At 49.9% G+C, this 19,109-nt stretch overlaps 1 protein-coding gene across 4 annotated transcripts in view; it reads right to left on the reverse strand.

The window, feature by feature from the left end:
- Positions 1 to 19,109, reverse strand: part of Zcchc14 (zinc finger CCHC-type containing 14) — a 58,239-nt gene that overhangs the window by 4,116 nt on the left and 35,014 nt on the right. For 3 of the 4 annotated variants that reach the window (XR_003735748.2, XM_028880815.2, XM_028880813.2), the window contains exons 3-12: positions 17,390 to 17,463; positions 9,237 to 9,308; positions 7,673 to 7,782; positions 6,546 to 6,640; positions 6,408 to 6,462; positions 5,541 to 5,823; positions 4,008 to 4,099; positions 3,340 to 3,467; positions 2,316 to 2,456; positions 762 to 2,222 (exon numbers count right to left, since the gene is read on the reverse strand). Coding sequence is in view for 3 of the 4 variants with exons in the window: in XM_028880815.2 (XP_028736648.1) it covers positions 762 to 2,222; positions 2,316 to 2,456; positions 3,340 to 3,467; positions 4,008 to 4,099; positions 5,541 to 5,823; positions 6,408 to 6,462; positions 6,546 to 6,640; positions 7,673 to 7,782; positions 9,237 to 9,308; positions 17,390 to 17,463 (2,511 nt within the window). In the remaining variant the exon portion in view is untranslated. The remainder of the gene's footprint in view (positions 1 to 761; positions 2,223 to 2,315; positions 2,457 to 3,339; positions 3,468 to 4,007; positions 4,100 to 5,540; positions 5,824 to 6,407; positions 6,463 to 6,545; positions 6,641 to 7,672; positions 7,783 to 9,236; positions 9,309 to 17,389; positions 17,464 to 19,109) is intronic. The other variant, XM_037206321.1, reaches the window with a different exon arrangement.

The raw sequence follows: 19,109 nt of genomic DNA on the forward strand, positions 1-19,109 counted from the left end.
TGCTGGGAGCCCAGGGATGGGCAAAGTGGGACCAACTTTCCTAACTACTGTAATTTTTTCAAAACAAATAGCAGTTGCAAACCTAGTGATCCAGGTGTGTGGTAATAATGTTAATCCCAGCACTCTGGAGGCCAAGACAAGAGGAACATGAGTTCAAAGCCAGACAATAAAACAACACCACAAGAATAAGCCTGGTATAATATGGTAGACATATTTAAATTTAAATAATGAAGACAAACTATAAGAAATAAGAGACAAGGGGAAGGAAGCTGCAGCCAGTCAGCAAGACACAAGGGCATATAGCAGCCCTGAATGGACAGACCAGCAGAGGTGGCTGTGCTGGCCAAGGAAACCGTAACCACTGCCCCACCCTTAATTTTCACATATCTTCCAGGAGGTGGCAGCAATCACTGGCTGCTCCAACAGCCCTGAAAGTTCCATCCAGCTCATTCTGCTTAAATAAAGTGTATTGTTTTTAAGGTGTGTGTGTGTGTGTGTGTGTGTGTGTGTGTGTGTGTGTGTGTGTTTTCATATGTTTGAGTGCCTACAGAAGCCAGGAGAGGGCTCTAGATTTCCTAGAGCCGAAATTACAGGCAGTTGTGAATGGCCTAACAATGGGTACAGGAACTGAACTCAGGTTAAATAAGTTGGCTTTAAAAACAAGTTTACTAGTTTTCAAAAAGCCAAGCAGTCATGGGTACTTCTCCCAGGAGCCACAGCCAGCAGCGCAGCAGGGAAACCCAGCCCCTCCCCAAGTTTACCTTGCCGGTTGAAGTCCATGGACGGTTGCTTGCAATCCTGAGCGCGGTGGCCAGTAGCTCCACAGTTGTAACAGGACAGATTGCCACTCTTTTTGTGACTGGAGCCGTTGGTGCTGCCCACCAGGCCTTGGGTTTGGTACACCCCTGCTGTCCCAGCCATGAAGTTCTGCATGGGTGGCACCGCGAAAGTGGACTGCCCACCTAGGACGGGGTCCGGAGTCACACTGCCACTGTAGGGCGCGTGCACAACAGGGAAGGCAGAGCCGCCACCGTACTGCTGGGTGCTGACGTAGCCGTTGCTGCACATGGGACTGAAGGGCAGGAAAGGGAAGGTAAACATGGATGGCCCAGAGAATGGGTGCTGGAAGTAGTTGGCATAGCTGACAGTCAGGCCACTGGAGCCACAGCTGCCACTGCACCCACAGGACGTGCACACAATGCAGCCAGGTGGGGGCGGCGCAGGCTGTGGGGGTGCGGGGGGCTGCTGATGGTGGTGGTGGTGGTGGTGGTTCTGACTTGAGGCAGGAATGTTTCCTGGGGAGCTGCTGCCAGCACCACCACTGTAGAAGCTGCTTTCAGGGACAGAGGAGAGGGCAGGGCTGGAACTGGGGGCAGGGCAACTGGGCAGAGTGGCCATGCTCGCAAAAGATGTGGAGGGGTGGCTGCTGGGGGAGGCAGTGTTGCTGTTGGCGCAGAAGCTGCCCTGCAGTGGGCCCACAGGCACACTGCTCACTGCAGAGAAGGCAACTTTGGTGTTGGCTGTATACAGAGCAGTCCGGGGGTTGATTATTGCAGGGGGCACGCTGATCTGCCCGTTGTTGGGGCAAGAAGTCTGCCCAGAGATGGCAGCATCAGCAGGGACGGAGGAGGACAGCAGCAGCTTGATGGGCGGCCGGGCCACATGCAGGACGGTGCTCGGTGTCCCTGTGGCGGCTGAGCTGGTCTCCACAGTCAGGGCTGGCTGCTGCGCTGTCTTCAGCACCCTGTCCAGTGTGGCCGCATGCACAACTTTGGCCCGGGGACCAAAGGAGACCGTGGGTGACACAGAGTTGTTCTCCACAAGGCCCGAGAGGACCTGTACTGGCGGATGGGGTGCCGCTGAGGGCAGTGTGTCCAGCACAGGGCCACCAAAGCTCTTGTCTACTTTTGTGCCACTTCTAGGGCCAGGCCCCTTATTCCTTTCTTCCAAGGACAGAAGGGAGTGGACAGAGGATGAGAGGAGCTTCACATCCGTGCTGCCTCTGTCCGACTTGTGCACAGAGTTCAGCATGCGGACAGGTGCCAGGTGTGAAGCTGCAGGCATCAGCTGTGGGGGCAGGGGATGGTGACCTGCAGGGCTGGAGCCAGCCTCATTCTGCACAGGCAGAACCTGGGCCGTGGGTCTGGCAGAGCTGGATGGGAAGTGAGTCAGCAACATCACAGGCTTCTCCTTATCAGTACCCTCAACATGTATGTCCACACCTGAGGACGGAAAAGACTGTTAGCACAGCGTGCGCCCAGGGGCGAGCTCAGAAGGAGGGACAGCAAACAGGCCACACAGCACAGGTGTCTTACGTCTATCGCCCTCCTCAGCGCTGTCTGAACTCTCCTCTCGCACCTGCACACCCATGGGGCTAGAGGAAGAGCTGGAATACTCTGAGGAGCTGCCTTCCCGGGGCAGCTGGTGAGCCGGTGGCTCCACCTCCACCCGCAGCTCTGTGGAGAAGGCAGGTAGAGGTCAATAGCTCCATGGCACTCGCCCACAGGCAAGAGAACCCTGCTAGGAACACTAGGAAACACGGTCCCCAATCACGGTCAGATTACATTCCCAGAATCTTGAAAACTGAACCAACCACTTAAGGCCGTACTGTTAGGTGACAGAGCAAAGGGGAACTCCTGACTCAGGCTATCACACTGCAAGGGTGATGCCCAGTCCCTGTGGGGGCCGGTTCCATCCTGAAGAGTGCAGAACAGCACTGTATTACCTGCCATAAAGGCTCCCTATAGCAGGCTGAATTGTCCAAGCTGGACATTTATTTCTTACCCATCTGCCATGACTTTTGCTATTCATCACATCCTGTTGATGAATAAAGCAATGCTCAGTGCTTTCCTGCAGGAAAACACAGCCACTAACTCGTATGTCCCCAGCCTCTTCCACAGACAGGGAACAGGGGCAGAGGAGGACGGAGGCTGAAAACCCAAGTCCTTAAGCCTCTCAAGTCTCCAATGGGAAGACAGGAAGGACAACAGTGGTCAGAGAAAGGGCACCGGGCTACAGTTCATGCCAGGCACCTGTGTGGCAAGGGCCTTTCACTTCTCTCAACTGTATCTTGCTTCCCCTGAAAGCATGAGAGTTCAGGGTCTAACAACGCTGACCAAATCATCTGAGGCGAGGCATCAGTGTCTGGCAGCTAAGGCCAACCATACAATCACTTTCCTGTAGTAAACACTATAGAGTCAGGATAAAGGAGACTAAGTATAAACATTTAAAACCTGTAAATGAAAAACAAGAGTGATCTGAAGTCTAATTCTGATCCAAAAGAATACCATACCACACCTGTACACAGGCCACACATCTGAACCACAGGCCCTCACACACCTGCAGCATGGCTGCTACGCCCAGGCTGCACAGGCCCCACGTGGCTGGTGGGGGTGACTCGGGCCACTCCACTGCTGGTGACCAAGGATGGGGCTGAGGAGTTGAGGCACCGTCTCTCTGACTTCTCCCTGTGAGTGATAAGCATAGTCAGAAAGCTTCTCCACCACCACACTCCAGCTTCCTGTGCACCTCCCAGGCAGGCAGGTCCTCCCAGGTGATGTTGGGCACCACCTGAGGACTGGGTAAGAAAGTAAGTAACCCAGACCCTGACATTTGAAAACCTGCAGGTTATAACACTGCTGGGCACATGAGAAACTAAAATGAACACAATTTATTCTGTGTTGATTTGGTGTTTTGAGACACTTTGGGTTACCTCAAACTCAAATCCCTATCCTCCTGCCTCAGCCTCAGTGCTAGGATTGCAGTGTGGCCACACCCAGAAAAGCACACATTAAGTCATTTCTTTTTTCTCTTTCTTTTCTTTTTTTGTTTGTTTTTGTTTTTTTGAGACAGTATTTCTCTGTGTAGTTCTAGCTGTTCTTGAACTAGCCCTGTAGACCAGGCTGGCCCCAAACTCACAGAGATCCACCTGCCTCCGCCTCCCAAGTGCTGGGATTAAAGACATGTGGCACCAACACCCAGCATATATCAAATGATTTCATGCTTACTTTTCCAGCTCCAACTGAGTCTTGAGCTTTTTCTTTGCTCCCATGGTGAGGGACTCAAATTTATTCAGGTCTTCTTCAGTAAGGCTCAGGAACTTGCATAGGACAAACAAAGGACAGTTACTGAGATGACCATGAGGACTCTGAAACCAACAAACCTGAATCTGAGTGCAGGACAACAGATCAAAGGGCAAGCAAACAAAAAACTAGAGATGTGGACGCCATTTCCCATTGCTTGAAAGAGCTGTGGCCTCTCTCCTCTGTACCTCACGACAAGTGCAGCTGACAGGCACCCTGCAGCCCTCTGGTCCCTGCACCCCAGTCATGCACACCTCAGACAGTTTGAACCACTATTATAATTGAAGGCTGTCACTGTCCCTATACTCTGGGGAAGGTCTCACTGGTGTGCACCAGCCTCTGCACACAGAAGCGAAGCACAGTTGCCTTACGACCATTCTTTTTGGCAAACCTTCAGTAGCTTGGTAAGGACCCAAATCATCTAGAAAGAAGGCACTATCCAGACAAAGTGGTAACTAGCCCACAGGCCTGACGCCCCAGGACAACTGGCAACACAACTGGCTTACCACATCACAGCCAGCTGTGGGATTCAGACATCTCATCATAGTTCCGAGTAGAAAATTCAAACTGATTATGACCAATGTTAGAGAATCTCTTGTCCTTAAGATTCAAGGACCCAGCTGGGAGTGGTGGCGCATGCCTTTAATCCCAGCACTAGGGAGGCAGAGGCAGGCAGATAGATCTCTGTGAGTTCAAGGCCAGCCTGGTCTACAAAGTGAGTTCCAGGACAGCCAGGGCTGTTACACAGAGAAACCCTGTCTCAAAAAAAAAAAAAAAAAAAGCAGGGTCCCTCAGCAGCAGCATGGCAAACAGAAACACTGCATTTCCCCACCTCCAAAGCTCCATCTCCAGGTTTAACAGTGGCCTTTTAGATATGTGGAGCTATTACAGAGCCATTTTGTCCAGCAGGGGGAGTTCAGACTTCAAACACCTTGTGCAGGTATCGTTTGGCTTAGCCAGTGGCACTGAGGTTTAGAAAACAACAGGCATCTCTAGTCAACACTGCCCACTCAAACACTGTTCTCTGAGCAGGCCATCTCCCTCCCAGGACTCCACCGTTCAATGTAGCCTTGGCTGTCTGAGCCCCACTTGCTTGTGTCCAAGGCAATGACTCTGTGAGCTGGCCACACGGAGGCTCAAGCTACACCGGAGCCGCTTCAAAGAGGAGAAAATGGCATCGGAATGAGCACTGGCCTACAGTAGCTTGAGGGATGGAGCCAACTGAAGACACAGAGTCCCTGGTTTGTCAAGACCTGAAACATCTAGAAAAGCTATGTGCTTATGACAACTCCTGCTTTGGTCTGTTCTGGCTTCAGGCAGCCTGGGGTGAACTCTCGGTCCCCTCTAACACCAAGCTATATGATCCCCACCCAAGTTCTTGACACCTCTAGGAATGAGGACAGGGCACAGGCTAGAGAGGAACACTCGAAGGTGTGACCCTCTGAGTAGCCAACATACCTTCTCCATGGTGAGCTGTTTAAAGACAGGGTAATACTTGTGCAAACGCAGCTTCCTAAGCCAGTCTAAAATCCCATTTTGCTCCTGGGGCTGAGGGGCCTGCAGACTAGAGGGCATCAGGATGGTAGGCGAGTTGTCCACTTGGGTCCGGTAAGCCAGTGCCGAGCCTGTCCCCGCTGTGTGGGAGCAGTGGGGCAGGGAAGCAGACGCACTGGCCGAGTGAGGCAGGTGGTGCTGGGCGCTGCTCTGCGAGGATGGAATGCCAGCCACTCCACACACAGGCCTGCAGGACAGGGGACAACAGAGTACAGGCACTGCTCTACAGACTGGCACCAGGAGGTTAGAGGTGTCTCATGCTGGCACCTACTCCCTTAGTGCATCTGGGGTTCAGCTCATGGCACACTTGAGTCTAATCAGTGTCCTGTCTCCTACCACCCCATCACAACTTCCCTCCTCACAACACAGTGCCCACAGGGACACTTCTGTGTGCACATGCTGTGTGTGTCCATGTGCACCAGAGATTCAGCTGGGCTACCTGGTGTCTGTCACTTCTAAAAAACAAGATGATACCAATAAATCATGCGTTAAAACAAGCTACTCAGCACTGGGGAAAAAAAAACATGAAACTGGGAAGCCAAAACGGGATTCTTTCTAGCCAACCCCTCTCCTGTCATTGTCCAAGATACAGGTTGAGCAGACAGCTCTGACAGCAGCTGGTGTGTGCGCGCACGCGCGCGCACACGCGCGCACACACACACACACACACACACACACACACACACGCGCACACACACACACACACACACACACACACACACACACACGAGGAGGCGGTGCTGGCCATGCTGGCTAGAGAGGACCACTCACCTCCCAGACACGCCCATCATGGCACCTACTTTAGGAAGGGAGGGGTTGCCAGGACCTACAAAGTAGAAGAAAAGTGTCATAGAAACTGACAGACAATAATATAACTTTATTTTATTTTTAACCATTTCACAAACTTACTTGGACTTTGGAGCTGTTGGGTGGGAGACGAAGTGCTGAAGAACTTCCTAACGTGGTCATGTTTCAGTGTGTGTGAAGGTATGGAAGCCAAGTACCTGGGGAGTAACACAGCAGCTTGTCAGCACTGAAATCTCAATCTCTCTCTCTCTCTCTCTCTCTCTCTCTCTCTCTCTCTCTCTCTCTCTCTCTCACACACACACACACACACACACACACACACACACACACCCCAGTGGAAAAATCTGAAAACTTCACCCAAGAGAATGAGAATTAGAGAAAAAACAAGCTAGTCCTACAGCCTGATACTCGTCTTGCTTTTATTCATCTTATATAGTTCCCTTCAAGTCCCTTCTCGTCTCTTACAGAGAGTGGATCAAGAGTCTGTGACATGAGCACTGGAACTGTAGTGCTCCGAGTCTGCCCCAACTAAGTCACAATGTGAAGACACTGCTTCCAGGGCTCAGAGAGGACCATGACCTCTTACACACTAGAGAACCAGCAAGAGGCCATAGCTGTGGCTCAGTTGGTGACTGTTTATCCAACATACATGAAGTCCTGGGTTCCATCCTTACACCACATCAACTGTGTGTACTGGGGCACACTTTGATCCCAGCCCTTGGGGGGTGGAAGCAGGAGGATTACAAATTCAAGGTCATCCTCAGTCTCCAAACAACAGAGCAGAACTAGTGAGCCTCAGAACTGCATGGACCATGTGTGGGCCACGACTGAAGATTCAGAGAACCTATTTTCAATCTGACAAGCTTCAGATTCTTCTTTTCCCTGAGACAGGGTTTCGCTGTCCTGGAACTCACTCTGTAGACCAGACTGGCCTCGAACTCACAGAGATCAGCCTGCCTCTGCCTCCTGAGTGCTTGCTGGGAGTAAAGGTGTACACCACAACCACCACCCAGCCACAGCTTTGGCTTTTAACCACACGACACAGCTGATTGCTCATATCATCTCACAAGGACAGCAAAATCCCACACAGCACAAGCTTTTGATTCCTTCACCTCATCCTCAACTCACCCCGAGGTTGTCCATATCCTTCAAACTCTTCTAACAGATAGTCCTGGAGATAAAGGAAAGACCAGAGCAGTCACAGCCACCTAGCCAAGAGCCTTACTTACCTCAGACCTGCTTCCAAATCCACATGGTTGCGCTCCACATAGAAGGAATCTGGGCCAGCCAAGCAAGGAATGAGTTTGTCCAAGTTCTCTTCAGGGTAGAGCTGGGATAACTGAAAGAAACGACAAGGCAGAAGAAGGTCGTCTCCACAGCACACCAGCACCTTGCCTTGAGGCTTGACAAGGGGCCTCCGGAACATCTGAGGTAGGCCAGTTTGGACCTTTCCAGCTGCTTAGGTTCTATACACATGTAAGACACCCCACCACAGGCAGGAGATACCCCACAATCTACTCATCCTAACTATCCCTGAGTCTAACATAGTTTGAGCCACAGGGCCAGTTCCTGACCAGAAGCCAAACAGGGACCAGGACTGCAAAGAAAATTTAAAGACTCTTCGATGCCATACTATGGTCAGCACAAATGGGATAAGATGGATATATCCCCCTGGGCCATTTATTCTAGGCCAGCAGTGAGGTCCTAGCAGGGTCAGTGTAGACAGGAGTGGCTGGCTCTGGACATGATTGTAACATCTTTGATGGGCTGATGCTTCCTGGGTCTTGAGCTGCCAGAGGTTTACGTAACACTCAGCTTTCAGGTGTCCCAATACACTGGAGGGGCTCTTCCTGTTGTATCCTCTCTCAAGGATAGGCTGCCAATGTCCATTACCTGGTGCTAGACTTATCAGGCACAAGTACCCTGGGAACAGAAATAAACTCCCAGGGCCTTGTCTCTAAGGCAAAGGTTCTTAGCCTTTAGGGGAGAAACTGGAACATGATATGTTCCTGGCCCAGTGTATAAAAAAAAAACACCCCAGTTTCTTAGGCAAGCAGTACTTTGGGTGGAAGAGAAAGGCAAACATCTTCTGGCCCTGGAGCAAGGACTTTCATGAAAAATCCCATGGGTGCAGGACCCTATTTAACACACAAGCAGAGGTCATCTACTACTGGGAAGGGGCTGAGGATATGACAAAGTTTAGCCTCCAAAACCCAGGCACAACAGCCCTGTGTCTAGGATCACGACCAGGACAGGTGAGCGGAGAATCCTCCTCTTACCCTTCCATAAGTCTAGCAGCCTATCCTTGAGAAAGGACACAACAGGAAGAGCCCCTCCAGTGTATTGGGACACCTGAAAGCCGAGTGTTAAGCAAACCTCTGGCAGCTCAAGACCTAGGAAGCATCAGCCCATCAAAGATGTTACAATCATGTCCAGAGCCAGCCACTTCTGTCTACACTGACCCTACTAGGACCTCACTGCTGGCCTAGCAGGAGACGAGTATCCACTATAGGCATGACTACTGTTTCCTCAAATTCTGCAGCCTTCCAAACATAATGACTATATAATAAAAATTTGAAAAAAAAAATTGAAATAAAAATTTCAAAGACATGAGAAAATCCAGGGACAGGGAGACTACTGTCAATGCTGTCAAGAGATAAATTAGGTGGGGTGGCTCATGCTTGTGATCCCAGAACCTCTCTGCTGACTGTCATGATTAGGTCAAGGATAGAAGCCACTGGTATCACTGCACCATGTAGTTTTCACTGCTTGAAGAGCCCTTGGTCACCTTACCTTTGAAATAAATTCAGTCACTTCTGAGGAAGACTTGGTTACTGATGTTATTGAAGAATCAGACCATAAGACCTTCAAAACAAATATACAAGTCTTAACAAACAGATACCACATACTCAGATTCCAACTGCCTAGGGCCCACAGCTAGTAACTACTGCCTGGTGAATGGTACACTCACACTCCTGACTTGCTAAGAAGACAAAAGTCACATAATCCAAGTCCATTCATATACTACCAAGTCACTAGAGCATGGGGGCCACTCTTAGGGCATCTCTGCCATCTAAGTACCCATGTGCACCAGGCATGCTTCCTTCTCTGCATGGTGCATGTGATTCTGGACAGAGCATCAAGTCACCAGAAATCACCCTTTTCCTCTGGAAGCAGGTGTCTGTGTCACACAGTTGCTGTGGCTATGTGAAAACGTGAGCCCAGGCATAGCTTGGGCCCTCAGGCAGATGACGAACGTGGAACAGGAGGTCCTCCACAGGAGGGCTGCACCAGGCCAAGAGCGTCTGAGAGGTGAGCAGGGCTTGGAGCCTGCAGAAGCTGCACATGCCTGTAGGCTTAATACTTACTTTAGCCCATGGCACTTGGGCCAGCATCATCTTGTGACTTCATAAAGCTCCTGGCACTGGCTGAGCTCTCCTGTCATCCCTTCTTGAATGCAACAAGCCTACTGCTCACAACAGTGCTATGCAGCCCGAATGCAGCTACTTCTTCAGGTGTATATGCGTGGGGTTTTTTGGGGGGAGGGGGGTAGCGGCAACATGTGCAAAGGACATGAACCCACTTAGAAAGGCAAAGACAGGAGGCATAAAGAATAGGCCAACTTGGAGATACAAAACAACACATTTTGCCTAAAACCCAGAAGTCATTGCCCAAAAGAGACACATCACATTTACCATGGTGTGGAGGCAAGAGTACAAGATGCCAAGCCCCTAATCCGTTCCCTGCGTAGCTGAGACAGCCCTGACCTGGGAGGGCTCAATCATGTTCCTCTCATCTGTGAGATGCACATGGATCTGCATGCTTCACCATCAGCAGTGTGTGGCAGCTCTCCCAAAGCCACAGCAAATGGGAGAGAAGACCCAATGACTTAACAGGTGAGGCAACTACAGTCTCTGAGCTACCTGCTGCTAGGAGTGTGGCTTCCATCCCAACTTGTGTGCACTTTATAGAAAGATACCTCAGTGTTTCTTGGCTTCCAATCCTCCCACAAAGCTGGGGTTCCTCAGTTTGGGCCACATCAACCCTGACATCCCAGATTGAAGACTGAAGATTGAGTCACCCAGAGCCTTGAGTAGAGACAGCTGGCAATCTGTCTCTAGCAGGAGTCTTTTTCCCCCACATCTGACCCAAGGAAAGCACAAAGCCCAGTCAGACAAGGACAGTACGACAGCCATGCTGAAAAGAATAGTCTAACCCCTGCCATGGCATGGCTTGCCTTGTGTGTGTTCCTGAGTTCCTCACAGCCTAGAACACAGAGTGGGGGATTCACAGCCTGGTCTCAGGGATCTGGTTCACTTCCAAGTTGCCTAGCTTTGGCCAGGGTCCAAGGCTGCACTGGCCTCACTCACTCTCCACACAACACAAGGTACTGGAGGAAGACAGGCCACCACGAAGGCATGGAGATGTTAATGCATCCAATCAGAGCTGGTATCTGCCATCCTCCTCCAGGAACCCATTCCTTCCCACTCCATCAGCAGGTACTGCAACAAAGTTGAGGCACACTGACTGCACCAATTACTTTCTCCAAGAGCTGCAGAGCCATACTGGGGCTGACTTGAATCTTTAATCACACAAGAAGTGAGCAACACACAGGCTCAGGGCAGCCCCAAATGCAGCCTCATTTCCTATTCACATGCAGCACCTTTGTCTAGAGCCACTAAAATGGCATGTGCTTTCTTCTGTACCAGCCAGGTGCTGGGCAGACTGGCCCCACCCAGCCTACGAGGTACCTTGTAAGATCCTCTACTCTTCCCAAACTCTCAGCCATCTTAAGGAAAAACAGCACGGAGGATGAAGGCCTGCAATCCACATTCTCAGGGGACTTGATGCCAAGAACAGAAAGAAGAGCTTGGCTGAGGCAATGGTGGCGAGCAATGGTCTGGCACAGCAGACAGCACAGGCCCCAGGGAAGGATCTGGAGGAGAGCCCAAAGCAAAGAAACCTCCAAACATCACACTAAAAACCAGAGAAGCTGAGCAGAGACATGATTCCAGAAGAGACTGAATCCTCTAAGATGGATGACCAATCCTCTAAGATGGAACAGACCAAGACTCTTCCAGAAGTCTAAAACCTTTGGCTGGAGACACTGAGGCTGCCAGAGAACCAGCCAGAGTGAAACCAGGTAAGCATGCTCCCATATCCCTCAGGAAAGCTATGGCTAGGCCAAGCATGATGGCATACTCCTTAAACCCTAGCACTCAGGAGGTAGAGGCAGGAGGGTCTCTGTGAGTTCGAGGCCAGTCTGGTCTACACAGATAGTCAAGACTACATAGAAAGACCCTGACATCCTTCTCCTAGTGCTAGCTGAAAATATATGCAGTGGCCAGAGAGATGCCAGGTAGACATGCTTGCTACCAAGCCTGGTGACCTGGGTTCAAGCTTCAGGACCCACATGGAGGAAGCCAGGGTGTCCTATAGGGTGTCCTCTAACTTCCACAGGAGTACCATGCCAAGTGCATGCCCACATACTCACACCCACAAGCACACTAAATAAATGAATGAAACTGTAAAAAAAAAAAACAAAAACAAAAAACCTTGGCCAGCCCATTATCAACCACCAGGGGGTGGGGTGGGGCAAAGATGAGACACCTCCAACAGGAAGCATCAAAATGGTATTGCCTGGCTAGTCCTTAAGACCCTGCCACACTCTTTTTTTTTTCCTTTCTTCCTTCCTTCCTTCCTTCCTTCCTTCCTTCCTTCCTTCCTTCCTTCCTTCCTTCCTTCCAAGATCCTGCAACACTCTTAAAAATAGATGACTCAGGGGCTGGAGAAATAGCTCAGAGGTTAAGAGTACTGACTGCTCTTCCAGAGGTCCTGAGTTCAATTCCCAGCAACCACATGGTGGCTCACAACCATCTGTAATGAGATCTGGCGCCCTCTTCTGGCCTGCAGGCAAACATGCTGTATACATCATAAATAAATAAATTAAAAAAAAAAAAATAGATGACTCAGGAAGGGCCGTGGTTCACACATCTAACTCCAAAACTCTTGACAATTCCTATAACCCCATGCTGAGATAGGATGAAAAATTCCAGTCCTGCCTAGGCTACACAAAGAGACCTTGCTTAAAAACAAAACAAACAAAACAAAACCACAACTCTAAGAGAACAGACCTGAGTGAGTCAGAAAAGCATGAGGCTAGGCTCAGTGTTGGCTGGCCTGTGTTGCCCAGTCACCCTATAGTCATGTGCAGGCAGCACCACCTTGCCTGGCTAGTAAAGAATGCTCTCAACTGAAAACAAGCTTTCTAAGACAAGACACAACAGACCAGTAACTGCAGGTGGCTTTTGAGGGGTGCACTGTACAGCGGTGTCCTGGAACTCAAGTCAACTCAAGTCAGCTACTGTGCTTCCGAAATGGCACCCCTCCACTGTTCCTCCTGCACACTGTTGGGTGTAGGGAGCAAGCTTCTGAAGAGCCTGTTAGTTGACTTTCTTCAGACACACTCCCCCATCTGCTTCCTGCAACTCTGGCTGGGTCTCCTCAGGCCTAGCAAGTGCAATTGCAGCAAAAACAACACTAACTCTCTGGAAAAGAACAGGGAGGTTCACACCTGTCTGCAGCAGGTGCTTCTTGAGTACCTCCATCCACTAACTCCGTGCTGGAAAACACTGTGTTCTCATTACATTTCTGTCAACTCAACACAAGCTAGAGTCATTTTGGGAAGAACGAACCTCAACTGAGAAAGTGACTCCAGCAGACTGGCCTGTAGGCAAGTCTCTAGTGCATTTTCTTGGTTAATGATTGATGGGGAAGGACTCAGCACACTGTTGGGTGGTGTTACCCCTGAGTAGATGGTCCTGTAAGAAAGGAGGCTGAGCAACCCATGGGGAGCAGCCAGTAAGCAATATTCTTTCATGGCCTCTGCTTCAGTTCCTGTCTCTGGTACCTGTCTTGAGTTCCTGTCCTCACTTCCCTTAGAGTGTGACCTGAGAGCTATGAGTCCTCACTTCCCTTAGAGTGTGACCTGAGAGCTAAGCTGCTTTCTTTGGTCATGGTGTTTATCACAGCAATAGAAATCTTAACTACGAGCCTAGCAGTGGTAGCACATACCTTTAATCCCAGCACTTGGGAGGCAGAGGCAAGTGGATCTCTGTGAGTTTGAGGCCAGCCTGGTCTACAAAGCTAGTTCCAGGAAAGGCGCAAAGCTACACAGAAAAACCATGTCTCAAAAAGCAAAAAACAAAAAAGAAAAAGAAATCCTAATTACAATACACTGGTAGCCATCAAACGGAATCTAGAGAACCACAAAAGATAAGGATGGGCAGAAGTTCTGGGCTTCTCCCTAAGCACACAGAGCCCAACAGACACTTCAGCTGTCCAGCGCTCAACTCACAGTGAAGCAGCAATTGCTTTTACTTACTATTCTCACCATTTTCTATTCTACTCCACTAGTCTGTGGAGTACGCTGATTCTCAAACAAAATTTTAAGATTTTGATACCAAGTACGGTAAGCCACACTTAGGAGGCTGAAGCCAAAAATGGCATACTCAAAGCCAGCCTGGGGGACACAGCAAAACCTTAGACTCTATCAAGAAGTAAGACAAAAATGTTCACCTTTGATTCTAGTTGATGGTGTGTGATCAGATGCTGTGGTACCTGTGACACATCTCCCACTCAGGACAGCTGAGCACATCACCACTAGACCCTCAGCAGACTTTTACTCTTTCCATGGAAGCTTTCTGACATGCTCCCTCACCATGGAGTAGTTTGCATTTTATAGAATTATATTTTAGATTGTGCAAGCCATTCTATTTCATGGAACTGGCTTGCACAGCATACACCTGCTTGAGGAGAGTCTGAGTCACTGTGCCTCTCTGTGCCCCTCTCTTGAGCAGTGTTCTACCTGTGGACAGTACAGCCCTGGGGATCCGGGTTCCTAGGGCAGACACTCACACCATTCATCTTGCAGCCTGAAGCATCACAAATGAAGTTGTGCAGCACACAAGTAAATGAGGGTCTACAGCAGACGTGGATTCAAAGGCTGCACTGAGGAGTCCCTTTGCCTTTTCAAAGTTGTCACTTGCCCAGTATGCATAAGCCATTCCCCACTCCCAGCAGCAGAAGCACACAGAATTCTAGTCTTAACAAATCAAGTAATCAAGTACGGCTAGCCTTCCTCACGTGAGCTCTTCCCATAGGCAAGAGCTCTTCCACAGTGCTTTAACACTGTGCCCCAGCTATGAGGCTGTTGGCACACCTTTCCACACGTGCTCACTACCAGCCATGCCTTTTTCTTGGTACTCTGTCCAAATCTTTTGCCAATTTATTCTCATTCTCTCTCTCTCTCTCTCTCTCTCTCTCTCTCTCTCTCTCTCCTCTCTCTCTCTCCCCCCTCCCCTCCCCTCCCCTCTTTCTTTCTCTCTCTTCTCCTTTGTTTGTTTTTCTACTCAGTCTGTAGCCCAGGCCTATCCTCAGACTCCCAGAGATCGCCTGCCTATCTCCCAAGTGCTGGGATTAAAGGCTGCACCACCATCGCCCAGCTGACTGCATTTTTTTAAAAAAAAGATTTATTTATTTATTATGTATACAGTGTTCTGTCTGCATGTATGCCTGCAGGCCAGAAGAGGGCACCAGATCTCATTATAGATGGTTGTGAGCCACCATGTGGTTGCCGGAAACTGAACTCAGGACCTCTGGAAGAGCAGCCAGTGTGTTCTTAACCTCTGAGCCATCTCTCCAGCCCATGTTCTTATTACTGAGCTCTGAGAGCTCTCTGTAGACTTTGGGTATCAACTCTTCCTGCCTTATGGCTAGTCCACCCATTCTCTTCAGAGCCCTAGACAACAGCTTTACAGAGGATAGCAGTCCTATCTACTAGCTGCAGCTTTTATAGAGCACATTTTAGCACTGGGATGTGAATCCTTTTGCTAGTTTGTTTCCCAAAGCTTCCCCTCTCCTCTCCCCTGCCCCCGCCCCGCCCCCCTCTCCCTTTCCTCTCCTCTGCTCCCCTCCTTCCTCCCCCTCCCCTCTCTCTCCCTTCTCCTCCTCCCTCTCCCCCGCCCACCTCTGATTTTTTGAGACAGGATTTCTCTGTGTAGGCTTGGCTGTCCTGAAACTCACTCTGTAGACCAGACTGGCCTCAAACTCAGAGGTCCACCTGCCTCTGCCTCCCCAGTACTGGGATTAGAGCTGTGTGCCACCCACTGCCCAGCTTTTCTCTGCTTTCTTCTGGAAGCTTTATAGCTTCTGCCTCCCAGTCCGGTCTCTGGTCATTTCTGACTTAACACCTGTGAGAGAGGTCTAGGGCAGGTGTCTCTTCCAAGCTAGCCTGTCTTCCTTGAACCCTGTTCCCTATGAAGCCTACCAGTTCAGCCCTCTGGGCAGAAAGCATCTCTGGTCTTGTGGCACTGATGAGTCACTGGATGAGCACCAAGCAAGTCTGCTCCAGCACAGCTACACTGTACCTCTTGAACCTTGGCTGCTCTGTCCTCAACATACAGCAACAACTACTCTTCCCCTCTCTGGTAGGAGTTCCTCCTTCCAGAAGAGGTCAGGCAGCTGCTGTATTACCAACATCTACCTCTATGTGGAAAAGCTGTAGGCAGTTCTGGGAACCACGTCACCAAAGCCCACAGAAGCTGCACTGAAGACCAGGGGGATCCGAGCCCACTGTGACAGACTGGCAGAAGCAAAGCTGGCTCCCAGGATAGCGCCATTGCACATCATCTCTACAAACACAGCATCCCTCTCAGATAAACTAGAGCAACACAGACAGGAATGACTTGTGAACACATTCTCAAACACCATGAGACACCAGGCTTCCAGGTGGGCAGCTAGCTACCACAGCATGTCCAGGGTCCTGTAAAACCTGCTGCCCACTACCCTGAGCATTGGGAGCTTGGTGGGTCCATGGTGCTACAGGATTACCTACCAGTCAACAGCCTCCAGAACATATACCAAGGTTCTCCTTGTGTTCAGAAAAGACCCCTACCTGTGGTACAAAGGATTCTCAACACACAGTACCTCTAGAAAAACAGCCCTGACCCACACACAGTACTAAACAAGAGTCTCTTCTGAGTGGACTTCCCAGTACTGCCAGGGCAGATTCTCATGATCTGTCCATGTCTGAAGACAGAGTCTAAGAAATATCTAACCTGCCAGGCCAGGTGGGTAACAAAACCCTGATACAAGCCAGCAATGCATTTCCCAGTTTCCTTTGCAGATAAGTGAGACCAAGAACCTGAATTCTTGTCAACAAAACGTAAGTGGAAGCTCTTCTAGATGCTCTGAGCGTGCTCCTTCTCTCTAGTTTGCATCTGCCCACTTCAAGTGAGCACTAGAGCCCTAGCTGCCATCTTGGACCACAAGGTCAAAAAGTATACCCTGCGCACACACACAGGAGGAGCTGGGGTCAGCCAGGACTGAGGTCTGATGAAGGTCTGGGACTGCCTCCCTGAACACCACAATAGAGAGTAAGAGGAACTTTGGACTGTCTGAGCCTTTGTTATGGCCGGCTTCTCTCCCACAAGACAGCCCTTTCTTCACGGTGCATCAGTTAGGAGCACATTCCCCTATAGAGACCGAGTGGCCACAGCCATGCAGTCAGCATGTATGTGTGTCTCATCTAGGGTACTTACTGTCCCCGAGTAACCAGTGTCATAGCCTAGATTTCACTCTCTCTAGACCCAGGGTGAATGCAACCTGGGAGGAAGGCCACAAACAGGTTCAGCCACTGTCCTAGTTACAAGTGACAAGGACTGAATTGATGTTCTTTAGAGCTTAGCTTCTTCTTGAGAAGGTAGCTGTCCTCCAATACCCTAGCCCACTCCAAAGACACCTGCCCCAGCCAGGCTCCAGGCCCATCTCACTCAGCACCATTGCTCTACAAGAAGCACAGCTTTTATTACAGTACATAAAGGAGCTAATTGTGACCAATGTGCCCCTCAATACCTCCAAGGTAAGGGAAAAAAACAGCATCTTACCTCAAAGGAACACTCGACACTTCTGTCATTTTTTGTGTGTGATAATCCCTTCAGGTCTATTTTTTCAACACTCACTGTAAAAACAAACACAAAATTATAAGGAGGCAGTAAAACTTCAGATACAAATGATTGCTGGGCATGTGACAAGTAGCTATTCTATACAAGGCTGCTAGAACCAAGACCTGAGTAGCAACTGCATCAGCCTCAGCTGGTATTGGCATCTTGGAATACTAAGTGATACTCAGATACCAACCAAATCCCAAGAAAGGGAGTGTAAGGAGCTTGAGTGGGACAGTACATTTGTGAGCACTTATGCTGTCCTTTAAGACAGTCGAAAACTTGGTCCAATTCCTAGGAAGCTCATGACCATGTCTCCCTTGGTGAATGGTCTGCACAAGAAGAAACCTATTATATTCTTTGAGGGTTTTTCCATGGACCTGTACACCATTGCTCAGCTTTGCTGCTAGGGCAAAAACGGAGCTCTGAATGGCAAGGTCTGGGAGGAATCACAGTGGTTCCCAGACAGTGTGACATGATTATGAGGTTGAGGACTGACCATGCTAAAGGAGAGTTGCTGTCATCATGGAATTCTGAGGCTTCACTCTACTTCCTGTCCCACACTTTTCTCCTCAGAAATGAAACGGCACCATTAAACTATAAGCACTGTTTCCAGGCAAGCCCAGACATGTGTTCACAATCAAGCTCTCTATCTGGGCACACACATCCTCCCCCAGATGACAGTGTTGCTGATTGATCCCATCCAGGGACTCAGCTGCTTCTTCAAGGCAGTTACTTTCCACAGGCATGAGATGAGAGTCACATAACCCATTGCACTGGGCACCTGGGGGAGACTACAGCTGAGGAGGACTGCTATGTTGGTAGAGCTTCCAGGATTCCAGAAAGCCACCGCCGTATCCTGCAGAGCTTTCTTCACCCTGAACTCTAGAGACAGATGGTGACATACTCACTAGGCTTTGCACTCCCTGCAGGTACACTCTTCTGGTCAGCAAAGCCAGAGCCTTCCAGAATGCCAGTTCTATGAGATGTTGAGGGACAGCCCAGAAATTTTATAGACAAAAGATCTAGAGGAGAAAAACCCCTCAGCAATGGCAACCTGCTCTGTGAGGCTGCACTGGGAGGTCCCTATACCTGTGGTGCTCCATGCTGGAGTCACTCTCTGTGCTATTTGTTTAAATGTAGTAAAATGGAATCAAAATGGACTAAACTCTGGTCTAGGGATGGAACAGACACATGTGTGGGGCCACCCCTCTGGATGGTGAAGAATGGATATTTCCAGTATTCATGGGTCTTCTGTTAGTGCTGTGTGAACGAACTAGCATACAGCCCAAAGCACTTCCTCCCATTTGTGTAAACAGCTTTCTTAGCACATGACTACACAATTGCTCCAGAACCACTGACAGCTGCTGTCCGCCTACTACGGTGAAGCTGGACTCAAGAGCAGAGACAGACACTACATTAGGGCCTTAGTCTGGATGCTGCACCACACCACAGCAGAGCATTTACCCACTACACTTAGCAATGCCAGCTGCAGGAGAAATGGGAGCAGATCAGGAACCCCTGGGAGAAGAGATGTGCCATCATCCTGATGGCCATCACAGCACCCCTGCCATCAGCCACTCCTTCAGCTAGAGGCCAGCAGGAAGCAAGCCCTCGGCACAGACTCAGTGACACCATTCTAAACACCTTCCTTCTCTAAGCA

This window comes from Peromyscus leucopus, chromosome 5 (assembly GCF_004664715.2).
Source record: "Peromyscus leucopus breed LL Stock chromosome 5, UCI_PerLeu_2.1, whole genome shotgun sequence".
NCBI lineage: Eukaryota > Metazoa > Chordata > Mammalia > Rodentia > Cricetidae > Peromyscus > Peromyscus leucopus.